The following is a 16,687-nucleotide window of genomic DNA, read 5'->3' as shown; positions in this document are numbered from 1 at the left end:
TGGTTTTCATGGACAGCATTCATCCCATTGAAACCCTGAACTAGACACAGATCTCATACTCCTGCCTTCCAGGTGCACAAGTTTGAAGATAGATGTCAACCAGGTCAAGTTACCAAAACACTTTAGCAAGCATATCCTGAAACAAATTCCCCAATATTCAAGCGTGGAAAAATACATAGGCTGCATATTTCACTGGTCATTTATATGGGCATTCCTCGATTAACATGGAATTTGATTCTCCCCTCCTTCTCTCCCCCAGCAAAACTGTTATAAGGAAAGTTTCTAAAATAATACAGAATTAATTGACCTAGCTGTTCGATTTAAAATTCTAATTTGTGCTTGAAACCCTGGAAATAATTAATGCTTGTAGCTCGAATTGAATTGGTGTTTCAAAGCTAAAACACAAAAAAGGGCACATTTCAGGTAAAGCAAAAAAGGAAAAGATGATTACATTTTCTTTCCTGGATCTTCACTTAACAAGGCTAAATATTTAAGAGTGACTTGAACTTTAATTAGAGAGGATCAGCTTAAAATTAAATGTAGTAGGAACCTGTTTAAGTTAAGCAAATTAAATGATTCACTTCAAATGCTCCTATTTAATATGAAAGGTTCTTCAAGCACAATTGCCAAAAATGGAGTTGTTATGGAGAATGGTTTGCAGGATTATTTTAGGAAAAAAAAAAAAAACAACAAACCTCAAACACAGCTTCTTAAATGCTGGTCATTTATTACAGGAGATCTTTCTTATTTGCACCATCTTTGCCAGGATACAGAGCAAATATACCTCTAGGATCTGACCGTGACCAGAGATTTTCTTCCCTATCTACTGAATCATCCATGTTTCAATCACATACCAAGAAGCCTTTTAAATGAAGGAGATGACTGCACACACAGGGCCATGCAGCCCACCCTATTTTGAGTTTGGAGGGATTTTTTTCCCCTGGGTTTTAGTTAATGTGTTCTCACCTCCTACTTTGTCCGACTTTGTGGACACGCTTGGTCCACTGAAAAATTTGCACTTCAGTGATGTCCTTCCCTTTGCATGAGGCTTGGGCACTAAAGACATGTGGGTCTTTTTTCTTCCTCACAGCTGGCAAACAGTTAAGTTCCTTTAGGACCCAGATGCTTTGCTCCAATTCAAGCCTTTTGGGTCAGCATAAGCTGCTCGCATGAATTGCAATGGTTTGTGTTACACACAGGGTAAACATTAAACACAGTCAATCCTGCAGGAATGTGATCTACATGGTTTTGCCTTCATTCCTAAAGCACTAACACACTCATGTTGTTATAGACATCCAAGCTCAAGCAGGAAAGTGAAATAACAGAGACAGGTGCTGAGAGTGTGTCTATAAAGCCACTCTCCAGCATCCCTGGGTAGCTGGGCTGGGGCTGTACCCAGCCTGTTTGCGTATAAAAAAGACTTATTGCTGTACAAAGATATGTCAAGACTGGTATTTCTGCACACATATCCAAAGAAATGACAGAAAAAAGCAGCTGATAAAAATGAGGTGACTGTTTTTTAGGAGAGGGGGATGAAGAGGGTAGGAAGAGAAAACAGCCAGTTCCTGGAGTTAAGTATACAAATCCCTTTTGATTATTTATGGATTTGTGTCCAGCAGACTGAAGCAGTACCAATGGCTTTCTAGGGTGCTAGGGTGTTATAAAGAAAAGGCTAGGAATTGTCATCAGGGATGAAAATGGCAAAAGTGGTGATGGCTACCAGAATCATACAGAATCACAGGAGTTCAAGAATAGCTCCATAATCATGATAATGAAGTAGCTCTTGTTAAGGCCAAAATTCCTTTTCTGTAGAAGGGAATGTAAAGCTTGAGATAGGTCTTATGGCAGTGCAGTTCTAATGGACTGCTGCATATACGACGTCCTGCAATTTTTATTCAGTCTCATTTTAAATACCCCTGATACTGGAGTTTTTCCCCTTCCCTCAGGAGGCTGCATTATTCTGCCATCAGATTGCAAATGTAAAGGTAATAGCGTTTAATAATTGCTCTGAGACTAAGACAGTTCCCTCTCTGATTTCAGGAATATTAACCCAAACTTAGCTGAATCAACTCCCTTAATGGCACTAATACCAAAGAACAGTCCTACTCTTTTTTTCTTTTCTACATAAGATTCTTAAAACCCCATAATTTTTATGACACATCAGGTGGTTCTGAATTTACAAGCATTTACTTTTAATGACTATCCTCAGTGGGAGTAGACATGTGCAGGAGGAAAAAAGAGGGAATTTTATATTACTGCATCTGTCCCTAAGGCTTACTATTTTATGGGGGATATTTTATGAATATCTATTGTGCTAAAAGCTCATATGACTGCCATCTCTCTGCTTGACTTCTAAATTAACTAAGCTCTTTTCTTTGAAGATTAAAACTGATTCCTTAAATAGAATGATAAAGTGTTTGTCAAAGCCATGACAAGCTGACTGTTATACCATAATGCTTCAAATCAAGAACCATTAGAAATAATAATTCTAACTTTGAGAACATTAGCTGCAATTATTAACATATTGTAAATATGCAAAGAAAAGTGGAATAGATTTTACATCCTTTTAACTTTTAATTTAGTTCCAAAAATAAGACAGGAGAGGAGCTGATGAACTCTGTGACCTTCTTAATGGCAACACGGCTGGAAGCATGGATTCCACCTTAAAAACTTCACTGGTAACTCCGGCAAAGACTTATAAGAGCAAAAATCATAGGGAAACTAATTTTTTTTGCCCTTTTTCCATCTGTAGAAGAAGGCTGAAATCAGACTTACATCGTGTTAAAGCAGAAATTGAAAGAACTTTAGACTTAGGGAGAAAATGAGCTTTGTAAGAGGTCAGGCCAGCTTGAAAAGCGAAAGTGCTTCACAGAGACAGTGCCCATGGGAAACAGAAAAGGAGAGTGACAGGCTGACTGTAGGTGCAGTTAAAAACAAACCTGGTTTGGCCCTACCACAAAACTAATTATTCACATCTGTTTCCAGCAGTGTTATACATTCTGCCTTTGTCCCTGTGGTCAATGAGACAAGGCTACAAAGATAGATACTGTCAGGTGTAAAAGCCGGAACAGAACTGCAGGACTTCAAAACACTCAAGCCACAAATAATGTTATTTTTATACCACTGTCCAGAAAGAACTGGCACAGAAAATACTAAGCCTGATAGGAAAGATATTTAACAAGCATATAAGTGCAGAACAACAAATTGGCAGAAAAACACTTTATGAAACAGATTATATGATGAGTGTGCCTGCTATAGCTGGAGCACAGACTAATAAGCTCCAAAAAGGAAAGCTGAAGTGCTTCCTTTCTGCAGCCCACCGCACTTGATAAATACACTTTCATTCCTCTGCACTGCTCACAGATGGTGAAACCCTCTACTTTGTTCTACTCAGAATGATTTCGTACACAGCCCCCAGCTGGTATACTGGACCTGGCCAAACACATTAATTTATTTGGCCCATCAGATTTATATCTATGGAACATAAGTGGTTGATTTTGAAATAAGTTTTCCCCATTACTTTTAATTAACTTCTGGCTCTGAACTCACACCTCTGAGAAGTGCAGGTTACTCACATTTCCCTGTTTTCTGTTAACTCTGAATTTAAATTACTTCAGTTCAAATGTCATGTTTTCAAGTGAAATCATAAAATCGTAGAATCATAGAATAGTTTGGGTTGGAAAGGACCTTAAGATCATCTAGTTCCAACCCCCCTGCCATGGGCAGGGACACATCACACTAAACCATGACATTCAAGGCTCTGTCCTTGGTACATGGCACATGGTTCTGCTCCTCACGCATGAACAGTTATCAGAACATACAAAACAGAAAAAGACATACAAATAAGTAGTTCTAGAAATACTCAGATTTGGTTCCTGGCTTCCTAATCTCTGTCCTTTCATCTCTACACTCTGAATGATGACATTCACAAACTTGTACAGAAACTACTGTCAAATAGACTTCTAATCAGATGCAGGCCTAACCAGCCTTAACTGAAATCACCCACTGGTGCTGACCAGAGCTACTCACCCTCTCTGAAAACAAGGCCCAAACCTGCTGACTGCATCCTTTTGTCATTAAAGCTTTATGTCTGGTTTAGGAAGCTTTGGAAATCGTTCCAGTCAGTGCCACAACCCCACCAGTGCAACACTGCCATGAACATGAGAGGAAATGTTTCTGTGAATAAAGGGGAATTGGTATTTTTATTTATTCAAGCTTAACTTTTTGAATTTTTTTTTTTGGTGGAAAAATGATCAGTGCAAGGCTTCCATGGAAATATTAAACTCCACTTCAGTTTCACAAAGCATCTGCAGATTAGCTGTTGCATCTTGCTGGCTCTTATCCTTCTTTTAAAGAATTTAATCAAGAATGACTGCAAGCCCTGATCAACTAGAATTAAAGTTTGCACATAAGAATAAAAAGCTGTATGAAGCCTCTGACAATTGGAGCAATGCATAGTGTTTTATATGGCTCCCACACTCTTATATGAGATCACACGGAACATGTGAATCAGGCAAATCCTCTTTTCAGAAGCACCAAAGCAATTATATAGCATAACTGTAGGATAGGATTCCTCCCCTTGCTGTTTGTGAGCTATCTAAACCAAATTGGCTATATAAATCCCAGACTAGACTAACAATTTCCTCCCAGGTCTATAGCAATATGTGGAGATTACAGCAGAAAAGATTGCTCAAGGGTTTCTCCCTGCTTGATTACGAGTTCAGGGCATTCTGCATATTACAATAGCAGCAAAAAAATAGTGGGTCAAATTCTTCTCCATTGGGTGCCCCTGTCCAGCTCTGCTGACGTCAGTGTTGCCGTTACCAGATTTAGCAGATGATTGCTGGAAAAGAGGATAACAATGACCTTAAGTTAAATGAAACCTTTAGAAGGAAGGCAGACCCTTGGTGCCTCATCCATGGCCTCAAATTCACTCCTCTCTGATGGGGCTGCACTATTGACTGATGAAAACCTGCTGTACTGAGTTTTACTTTAACTTTTTAATCACTTCTAATGTTTAAGCATCAGAGTTGGCACAGAACCAGCTATAGTGTGCATTCCTCTGTTGCACCTGTTCCCTGACACTGATTTTAGAGTAACAAGAACATCTATTGTAAGTGCAACTTGGAGACAAAGGGAGGAAGTGAGCTGTATTTGCGATGCAACATGAAGAGAATTGCTTGATTTAGGACAAGGTGAATAGGATAAAGAATTATATTCTATCGTTGAATGACCAGATTTGTAGATGAGTGTTTTTTCATTAGAAAGCAAACACCAAGCAATAAATATGATGTAGAAGACTCTGCAGAGCTCTGAGCAGCTCCACAAGGAATCAGGCAGTGATTCCACCTGAAAAAAGAGCTTGTTCTTTATAGCAGTAGCCATATCCTAGATGCATTTTTTTAAACCTTTTCTCTCATTTTTAACATCTGCATGCAGTCATATTGCCTACACATGTATAATCCTATTTGATTTCATTTTGATTTTTACTTTGTAAATAACATGGACTTCATACGCAATTTCACTGCAAATTAAATGCTTCATTAGTTGTACTCAGACTCATGACAGAAGGAAGCATGGTCAGACTGAAATCAGTATTACAGATCTTCAGGGTTTCCTCTTTCTGTTCCTAAACTTCCTAATGTTAAACCTTTCCAGCAGCTGAAAAAATAAAAGGAAATCTGCCAGCCATCTACAACTGGGCTCAGCAGTTACGTTAGCCACTCTGCTCACATTTGATTATAAAGACTCAGAAGTACCTGCTTCTGACCATCTAAACCTTCCCCCAAGTACGTATCTCTGCAACAAGCAAAGTTGCTCAGTCCCACTACCCAGTGTAAAATAAATATGATAGCGTATGGCAGCCTTAAGATGCAACAGCAGGGCTTTCCACAGCTGAGTAGGTCTCATGACACAACTAATGCTGGGTTTTTTTGCTGGGCAGCATTAGGCTGTGCCGACAACCATCTTCTGAGCAGCACTAATAAAGCCCCAGTAGGAGTCCTGGGTTTGGTGTGGGCACTGATGATGAAAGATAAGATTTCATCATCTTACTGATGAAATGGCAAGTGCTCAGAGGGGAACAAGAATAACCACTGGGCTTGAAAGCACCAACTAGGGAACAAACTTGATGAGGGAATCAGACCTTTGCAGAGACATGGTAATAGTCTTCAAATACAGAGAAGATAACTGTAAAGAAGAGAAAATTAAACTGTCCTCTACTGTGAATAGCTCATGCTTCACTGTGTTTTAAAACTGAAGTGAGGGAATGTGAAGTGAAACATCAACAAAAATAAACTGCTGAAAAGGATGCCCAGCAAGACTGTGGGATTTCCAGCCTCTGAGTTCTTTAAACAAGGGTAAATGAAGGTATAGCTGGCTCCCTTACAACAGTGAGATAGATGCTTCAAAGTTCTGTGCAACCTAGATTGAAAACTTCGCGAAATCTTTTCATCTATCTCATATTATGATATTCTTAATTTCCTATAAATTCTCCTAATGCAGACTTTTTTACATTACTGTTTCTATATTTGCAAAGGATTTCGTGATGCCTCTCCAGACTGTAAAGCTCTGAACAGAATAAATAAAATGTTTTCAGGAAAATAAGGAATTTCACAAGCTGCTTATACAGCCTATCCTTGCATCTGAGCTTTTTCTTCACTTTAATCTTCCTTGCAGCAAATTAAGACGATTATTTTTAATCCTGCCATTTGCTGCCATGGAGGATGATTTACTACTATTTTCTGTCCCTACAAGCCTTCATGTCTTTGAAGACTTTTGTTTCTAATCAGTCATCTCCCTTCTAGACTAAATAAACCAAATATTTCAACACTTTTTCACAGGTCACACTGCTGAAACTCCCCTAATTTCTAATTTTCCCCACTGGACTATGTTCAATTCATTCACATTCTCCTGAAGGATTGTATTTACAAACTGTATGTGGTTTTCCCACTACAACCTCAATAATTCTGAGCAGGGTGAAAGATGCAAGAGAATCATTTGTCATCGAGAACAGATCTGTAATTTTCATAGAATCATAGAATAGTTAGGGTTGGAAAGGACCTCAAGATCATCTACTTCCAACCCCCCTGTCATGGGCAGGGACACCTCTGGGTCTCTATAGTTTGGAGAAGAGGAGACTGAGGGGTGACCTTATTAGTGTATATAAATATATAAAGGGGGAGTGTCACGAGGATGGAGCCAGGCTCTTCTCAGTGGCAAACAATGATAGGACAAGGGGAAATGGGTACAAATTGGAACACAAGAGGTTCCACTTAAACCTGAGAAGAAACTTCTAAGTGAGGGTGAAGGAACACTGGAACAGGCTGCCCAGGGAGGTTGTGGAATCTCCTTCTTTGGAGACATTCAAGACCCGCCTGGACACGTTCCTGTGTAACCTTATCTAGGTGTTCCTGCTCCGGCAGGGGGATTGGACTAGATGATCTTTTGAGGTCCCTTCCAATCTCTAACATACTGTGATACTGTGATACTGTGATCTCACCCAAGGCTTCATCCAACCTGGCCTTGAACACCACCAGGGATGAAGAATTCACAGCTTCCCTGGGCAACCCATTCCAGTGCCTCACCACCCTAACAGGAAAGAATTTCCTCCTTATATCCAATCTAAACTTCCCCTGTTTAAGTTTGACCCCGTTACCCCTTGTCCCATCAATACAGTCCCTAATGAAGAGTCCCTCCCCAGCATCCCTATAGGTCCCCTTCAGATACTGGAAGGCTGCTATGAGGTCTCCACGCAGCCTTCTCTTCTCCAGGCTGAACAGCCCCAACTTTCTCAGCCTGTCTTCATACAGGAGGTGCTCCAGTCCCCTGATCGTCCTCATGGCCCTCCTCTGGACTTGTTCCAACAGTTCCATGTCTTTTTTGTGTTGAGGACACCTGAACTGTACACAGTACTCCAAGTGAGGTCTCATGAGAGCTTGGATGGTATCAACATTTGCCTTTTTATTGCTGTTTATAGCAAACCTCTTTCAGTTTGCAGTCAACTACAAACTCCAAATTGTGTTTCTTAATAGTAGTTTTGTTTTGCAAATAAAAACTGGCACATGAGTATTATTTCCAGAAGTCTAAAATTCATCAATATTTATAAAAGCACTCTGAAATCTATACTGGGAAAAGCAAAGTATTTTTTAGTGGTGTATAAATATTTTTATAGCTATAAATATACCTGTACTCTCAAATGCTTTCAAGTCCATTTATTTTTTAATTCTTCAATTCTTATTGCAATTAAGAACTGGACCAGAGAGACAGTGGGGAAGACAAAGTTGGCATATGGAGATTTGGTGGATGCTACTCCTTTGAGCAGTACAAAAGTCTGCATTTCCAAAGAGATATAGTTAATGGTCCTAGACTGACCACTTTTGTTCAAGAAACAAGAAAACCTGCTGTAAAAAGCAATGAAACCAGAAAGCAGCTGTGCTGCTGCTCTTTTCAGACCCTATATACAGCCACAGACCTGATCCTGTCTAGGATTCCCTGCTTGCCTTGAGTGGGCAAGGCAACATTCCACCTGATTCCATGCTGGCAGCATCACCCAGTCCAACAAGGCTGGCTCCCAGGGCCAGGGCTCCAAGCAGAGCCGCCAGCTCACAGCAAGGCTCTTTGCTCTCCCAGTCCACTCGTACCTGAAAATTTACCAGCTTTTTAGGGGCATCCACTAACCCAGCAGCCCAACTCAATACCGTCCCCAGGACTGGCTTTCTCTGGGCAGCAGCTCCACCAGCTAATGGAGTTCAGAGTCAGCAATGAGCAACCTCAGTGTCTCCTGGTTGCTGCCTCCGTGAGGCTGTGCATGGCAAGAAAGGCCACTGCAAAGCAATGGGAGGGGAAAAACAAGGATTGGGGATGGTCTGGAAGGCAAACTGGTGTATGAGGGAGATGGAGTGGGTGTTGGCAGGATGGGATGAGCTGGAACAGTTGAAATCCCAGCTAGGGGACCCAGTTAGCTAGGGAAGGAGCAGGAAAATAACTCCAGTTTTCCAGGACATTTCAGATTACTGCTGCATGGACACATGTAAGTTTTGTCCTATTTATAGGACAAAAACTTTTGGGGGTTGGACTAGATTTTCTCTTGAGGTCCCTTCCAACCCTTGGGATTCTGTGATTCTGTGATTTACATGTAAGTGCAAGTGCCTGAAAAAAAAAGCTGTGTGCCCAGGGGACCAACTTAGACTAGTAGCATCATGGAAAGGTAGCTGGACCCAGCAGAGGTTAAGCCCCAAGCCACAGCGAGGAGGAACAAGGACCAAAGACCTCTCTATGCTGCGTTCCAGGCTGCCCTCCTACACAAATGCTGCCAAATACCCTGCTGACGTGCTCAGATACAGCAGCATGTTGAAATGCCATTAGAAAAGAGGGGGATGGGGGAAAAGAGTACATGGCTACTTTTGATATTAATCCATGTCATCCAGGACTACTGCTCATATATCTAAGAACAGAGACAGCTACAAGAACCAGCATTCAAAGGAAAGAGAAATGGCCCAAATTCTTTTTCTATAACAGTTCCCTTCCAAAAATGCAATTCAGGGAACTTTAATATTCTCTTTGGGGGAATTTAAGCAGCACCACAACAACAACAACAAAAAAAAGTCCTTCTTTTATTTTCTGGAAATATTGTTGTCTTCATAATGTAAAATGTTCTAAGTTTATGACAAAAAACTGTGTCCTTTATAAACATCCATCTTACTCCCTGCCCACAAATGTATTCATATCTACATATCAATATAATGTAACTGCACATCACTGCAACATTATCTGGGTCCTGCATGAGGGCTATCTAACAACTACCCTTAACACTTGCTTTGAAATTATAAGGCTAAGTTGCTTCAGGTTTTAACAGGAAAGGCAATGTTGCAATGCCTGCCTTTGGCATCCTACTTTGATTAATCCAACCTTACATGTTCCTAGTTTCCAACAAAAAGGCTTCATATAATTACGTGCAGGAGGTCTCGGGGAAAGGTGGGTGATGTGGAACAAAGAGTACATTTTCAGGAGCTTTGAAAGCTAGTGCAGCTTACCAAGATCAATGACATGTCATCCCAGAGGAGCACTGAAAAAAGCCTTTGTAGTTCTGCTCCCCTTCTGTGTTCTGTATTTCTAAGCAGGCAGTCTGCAAACAGTGTGCATGTGCATGTAGCCAACACACACTGTGTGTGCATTTAAACACACACAGCATCCATATAACACAATGTTAGAGATCACAGGCAAATAAAGTACTGTGCAAAGCCAGATGAACAAAGAAATTAATATTTAAATTAGAAGTTAACACAGAGAGAAGGAGTTGAGACAGGAGATGAAGAAATTGTTCCTATGATCTAATCAATAAAATGTCCATCTAGGAGACGGTAAAATGGAGACTGAGGTCACAGAGAGCAGCAGGTTTTCATTTTGACTAATGTGGCTCAAACATAAACCAGTGAGAAATAGTGTATGTATCAGATTTTAAAAAACAGTCCCAAGAACAACAAAAAGTCTAGTTGAAAGTAGTACCTCTGAATCAGGTTTAAATTGGCTTTCAAGGAAGAGGCTGATGCATGCAACATCAGCCTCTCAAAAAACAGCTTAATACAAGAGGCAGTACAGAAGCCTATTGAGTGGAAAAGATTTTTCTGAGCTGCTGGATTTATAAAAGATAAATTCCATTACAAGAAAAGTTCAAGATAAGGAGAGAAAAAAAAACCAAACCAACAAAAAAAAAACACAACAGGAGAGAAGCTTTTCCTCCTACAAGTGAGGGGCAGTGAAGTTTTTAGGACTCAGCTTGGTATTTCAATAAATAATTATGTTTTTCCAACTGAACAACCAGCTAGACATGGCAAACTGTAATTAACACCAAGAAGCATAATATCATTTGGCATGCTTACACCTTGTTTCTGAACAGGAGGCTGCAAGAACCCCTTAAAAGCTATTCAAAGAAACTTATAATTATAATTATGTGCTAGTGTGATTAGGCTCTTCTAATAATGTCATGCCTATTGAGTGCACTCTATTGAAAAGCCTACATAAAAAATGCACAGTTCCACTGATCTGTACTCTTATGTCAGAAGCCCTCATTTGGAGATCTGAAAAATGAAAGAAACATTACTACGGAGATTAAGAAATCTGGTTTAGCACTGTGAAATAATATTATGATTGAATGATATTAGCTCCAACTGTTAATAAATGTGCCGGCATTTCCCATTAGAAGGTACCATATGCAGTTGCTTATAGTTATGCCAAAATTTTTAAGCTGTGGGAGTGAATCTCATGTTAAAAAGTTCTTTGAATACTTTAAGGCTTTGGTGACCAGGAGTAGAGCTTTGACTATGGGCAGCAAAGCGGGTAACAAATATACACTTCTGACTGTGCATGAAGGGTCAAAAGAGCATTAGTAAGGTCATAGAACAAACTGATTATGCATGCAGCTGTAGAGATGCTAAATATTTTTATTATTACAAATACCGAGTATAATAGAAACTGTCTTTGCTGCTTCTTCATTGCAGGAAACAAAGATATCATCTACAACTTCAAGTAATATAAGCCTCTTCATCCAATTCTATTAGTAACTAGCTTTTTTTCATTTTAATTTAGGAAGACTGAAAGGTATAGCAAGAAATTAAGATGCCTGCTACCTTAGGCCTGTTAAACCATATACATGAAAATGTATTCTCAAGAGTTAAACACAGTGGTGTGATTCCTGGCAATCCATCAGTATGTATAGGCACGTAGCTCATAGAAGGTGAACAGCATCTGGCAAGCTGTTCTTGCAAGCAAGAAAACTTTGCAGGTGCTGAAATCTGTAATGATCTAGTACAAATGTATGTCAGCTGCTGTTTGAACGCTTGGGTTACTGAGCAATTTTTGCAGCTAATCACGTTTTCTCACACAGCCTGGACAAGTTTTCAGAACGTGGGGCAAATCAGACAAAAGAGCCTTCTTTGTGCCATTCAGCCTCCCTTCTCTCAAACAGCTCTGCACCTCATCTCGTGATCACTCACCTCCAGATGTACCAATTATTATTATTATTTCTGGAGTCAAATTAGAATTTACCACCCCCATTTGGAAAACACCCTCAGGGCTGCAAAACCTATCAGACAAAGTAGGGAGAGATATATAATGATGTACCAAATAGAAAATAAATTAATGTCCATAAAACAAGCCATTACCATTCTCTTCATCTCCTTGGAGACCTGGTGAGGTCCAAGGTGGTTATAAAAAGGCCGGTCAACACCCCAGTGTGGTGGGTTGTGGCTGATGGAATTAGCACGCTGACGGTTCATCTTGGCTATCGTGGCTTTCTCATCTTTCTGAAATACAAACAAGAGAGAAATGCAGAATAAATTTGGAAGTGTTTACATGGCAGTCATTCTCCAACCATCTCTCACCTCTGATCTCTCACTCCAGAAGCTGGCTCTGTGCCTTGAACCTTATGAAGTGGCTGCTGATCAGAAGCAGTCCCTATCAACCACTTCTTTTTCTTCCAGTTTTTTGGAATACTTGCCCCTAAGTGGTGTCCCACCATTTTACTTCTTTGCTTGTTCTGAATAACTACCATAAGCTGCGCAAACACAAGAAGCATTCCAAAATGGAGACATCTGTTTTCTTTTTCAGTAAACTGGATCCAACTGAATAATTTCTGATAGGAAACAGCAGTTCCAAGTTGAGGTACTAACTAGAGGGTCTTCAAAAAAACAACCCAGCAGGCTGGTGTGTCTGCAAGAGAAACGTTGCACAGAGTGATCTGGTTGAAGAACAGGAGCCTTGGAGATCCTTGAAGCTATGGGAATGAAGGAAACCTTTCCCCATGAGTACAGGCAAATGATTTTCAACACTTGCAAGAGCACCTTCGCAGGCATGCTAAGAAAAGCATGTAAATCTTGCAAACAACTTAACTGTGCATTTGTTAAGGGTAGTGGTGTTGCAGAGTGTGAGAAAATGGTCTCCTGTACCCTAATGCTAGCTGCAAATTTTCATTGCCACGAACTTTCCTGAAGTTAGGACAAAGTCCTTGGCTTTGTTATTAGAGCTGGTTTTGAATCTTGGTTGTAACTGGAGCTTACCGCAAACTTGCACAGGATCTGTTGGAAAGATTTAATCCTAACTCAATGCCAGTTACAAGAGCACAGAAAAGCAGCATGTAGCTAGGTTAAACAACAGGCTGGTTAGTGCCCGATTTTGAATATATTCTCTAGCTAAAAAGACAGGCAGGTTTCCATGTGGAATGTGTTCTACGGAAAGACAGGAGTTTATTGCACAAGATCAAACCCTTTAAAATCTTCTTCAGCAAGGACTGCAGCGAAGACATGCTCAGTGAGGACTGTGAGATTTATCTGTACTGACTGGGAAGGCAGAGGTGTGGCAATTATTACATCCTTGCTTAGAAGAGAAACTCTGGCAAGGCTGGAAATTCAGACAGTAGAAATAGCTGCAACTTGGTTGGTTATTACTGGAGATTAACTTTTTTCAAGAAAGTTGCTGCTTACAGGAGATTACTAAAAAAAATTAGACATAAATTTTATACTTCAGAAAGTATTCAGAGAACTGAATAATTTAAAAAGAAAGCACCAGTTGTTTCAAACTCCAGAACCTTGGTTCAAATCTTTCATGACTACACAGGTAGGTCCGCATCTTTTATTGCCTGGAGTTTGTTTTCCCTACCTATTTATTTAGATTCCTCACTATTCACTGTAAATTGTGCCTGTCAGGGGTTTGCACAATAGCTGGTGTTATTTCCATGGTAACCAGAGAGTTAAATGTCAAGTGCAATGTTGCCTTAAATTATTTTTCTAAAGAATTTTAAAAAAGCTTGCTAAGATTCAGTGCTGGGAAAGCTGCCTGATTGACAAGCATGGGAAACCATCATCTCTTGTCTTGCAAAAAAAGAGACAGCTATGATGACAACATTTCCCATGAGACCATGAGCTTACCACGCAGGCACCAAACATTGCTGGGAATGTAATGCTGCAGGCTCCATGGCTACTTTTTGGGGAGACTTGTAGCACCACTTGCAACAGAAGCCCTGTGCTGGACACCTGACTGGCCCTGTGACAGTAAGGAGCAGTGATCACCACAGCTCTGCGCCAGGGGCAAAGATCTTTCGCCACTCCACTGGGATGACAAGTGTAGGATCTCAAGGAAACTCAGTGGGAGCAAACCTAAGGGAGCTGTCAGCTCCCCGGGATATTTTCTGGGGAGAACAGTGTGTGCCCCCACATTGCACTCCTCCAGGACCAGTAAATGCCTCCCACATTGCCTCTTCCCTTCACTGAACCCAACACCTTTCATCTGCAAGAGCTGAAAACTCTGCAACTTGGCACCAGTTGAATTTCACATGAGCAATCATGACAGAGCCCCTGGATAACCTCAGGGAGCTGCGTTTTAAATGTTTCTAAAAATACACCAATGCGATGCAACACTGATGTCCAGATTTGAGTTGGTTTGAGGTTTCCGTTTTTTTAAGTCACTGCTCTTTACGTTCTCTGCCATCACTTGTAGAAATTTCTTGTGTTTTCTGGGTGGGTTTTTTTTCAGTTATGCAATCTTTTTCATAGTTATGCTTCTTTCTTCTGTGATGTGATGCCAGAAAACTGGTAGGAAATACAGTTTCATCATCTCCAAGGAAATATATATTGTTTTCAATAATAGAAGTGACACTGTCAGAACGTTTTATTACAACTTAGTGAAGAGTTTTCAACCAAAGGCAAAAAAACCCCAGACGCTGAAGCTAGTCTAGGGACCTATAAAGAAAAGCTATTTGATTACATTACAAATGCCTTTAACATTAACAGATGGCAAAAAATACATAGAACAGGTTTCCCCCCATGAGTTAGTAAATTTGGTTAGAATTTGAGAAAAGCCTTAATACCAAAAATCCAAGCAGACATACTAACCCTTTTTGGCCAGTGAGTGATTCTTCTACCTGCTGTTAGCGCTGGTGACTCTGAAGCATCACTTCATTAATTTCAAGGGAAGAAAAGACCTCATACATGTTTACTGACACATCTGGGTTGAGGTAAGGGTGGGACAAATGGGTAAATAAGTGCATACTTCTGAGATCATTTCTAACCATGATGTCAGGCACCATAAATTTTCATGGCTACATGAATTCTGGCAGTATTCCCCCCACTCCCTGTAGAACTTTTCCACTGGATTGTGAACAATGTTTCCGATCAGATTAAAACACATATACACAAAGCATAGTGGATTTTTGGTTTCCCACATCGCACTATATTATCTTGAACAATAGGGCTTTGTTGTTAACATCAATACTTATTCAAAAACATTGTTTTAAACCTGATACTTTAAAAAGTTGAGCTAATTTATTTTCTGAAAAATCACGTTTGGTAGGTAATAACAATAACAAACCCTAAAAATGAAGAATTAGAATGATCACAGCTCCTCTGAGGAAATTTATGAGCATCTCTCCTCTGTTTCTTCTTGACTAAATGACAACATGAAGAACGCTTGCACACAGGGCTACCTAAGACATAATAAAACTGGAAAGAAGACTGAAGAAAAGCAGATGATAGTACCTTTCAGCCCTACTTATTACAGGTATTACCAACAACAGGAGCAGGTGCAAAAGGTTCTGACAGCACTGAGATTTTCAGATTTAAAGTGGTTAAACTCCAGAAAGCTGTTGTGGGAACTTTTCAAATCCAAACTCACAAAGAGACTGTAAATCTTATTCCCAGGGGTTTAATAAAACACAATAGTGTTCCCACCACCAGTTCCCACACACTGAGCTAAAGCAATGCTACGGCAAAACTGCAGAAATTGCTGGGGTTTTCTTGTACTTATCAATTGTATCAAGAATGCCTGGTTAGTGTGCGATAGAATTTTCCAACATATTGATCACTATCAGTGCAAGAAAGCAGGGAAATCTAGCATGGATCAGCCATTACAGATTTAGCTACATATTATTCTTTAAATAGTCTTCAAGTCTTACTGACATGTGAATAATGGTTCTTGCAGTGTTACTTGCTCCAAACCATTGCCTTCATAAATCTACAGTAGTGGAACCCTGCTGAGCTGTTATTAAATTTGTTAAATTGAGGAATTGTCACATCAGACCGATTGTGTTTTAGGGTGATCACATGCACAATATTTAAAGGACCATTTTGTTTCTTCAGCTGGATGGAGTTCCAGGACACTATTTTGAAAAGAATGAGAATTGTTTTTCTAGGAGTTGCAGCCAATGTTTTATTGAGCTGTTTTAAGGCCACTATCAACAATCCTTTCTGAAACAGTTGTGTACCTGCTGTTGTTAAAAGAAACACCCATGTCTATTGCAATTGAAAGACATTAGAAAAAAATATTAACATTTGTTCAATTTACCAACTTTGTGCACTCTGCACTGTGTTCTGTCATCATTATTGCTCATCTGTTGACAGTCACATTTTATTTCTATTTGCGTTCAAAGCAAAGCATTTTCCCACACTTTTCACAATGTTGAGGACATTAAAATTAGCTGAAAACCTACTTCCTATAGGTTTATAGACATTTAGGTCTGCTTCCCACCCTTCCAAACACATACTTTTCTACCCTTCTCAGAGTGAGGCTTTTACCAATGATTAGAAGTGGTGAGAAGAGTAGCTGTGATGGTTCTGCAAATCAGGGCAGCACCTGATCTCAAAGAAGAGCAAAAAGTTGCCAATAACCACCAAACGATATGCTCCTGTACAAACTCCAG

At 40.0% G+C, this 16,687-nt stretch overlaps 1 protein-coding gene across 1 annotated transcript in view; it reads right to left on the bottom strand.

The window, feature by feature from the left end:
* ADCY5 (adenylate cyclase 5) overlaps positions 1-16,687 on the bottom strand; it is a 220,499-nt gene that overhangs the window by 34,291 nt on the left and 169,521 nt on the right. The window contains exon 8 of the mRNA XM_061370062.1: positions 12,162-12,302. Within this exon, the coding sequence (XP_061226046.1) occupies positions 12,162-12,302 (141 nt within the window). The remainder of the gene's footprint in view (positions 1-12,161; positions 12,303-16,687) is intronic.

Source organism: Neopsephotus bourkii, unplaced genomic scaffold, assembly GCF_033783945.1.
Source record: "Neopsephotus bourkii isolate Nb327-2 ecotype Australia unplaced genomic scaffold, CSIRO-AGI_Nbou_v1 NB_1526, whole genome shotgun sequence".
In the NCBI taxonomy this organism is placed as follows: domain Eukaryota; kingdom Metazoa; phylum Chordata; class Aves; order Psittaciformes; family Psittacidae; genus Neopsephotus; species Neopsephotus bourkii.
This window is presented reverse-complemented; position numbering and strand designations above follow the sequence as displayed.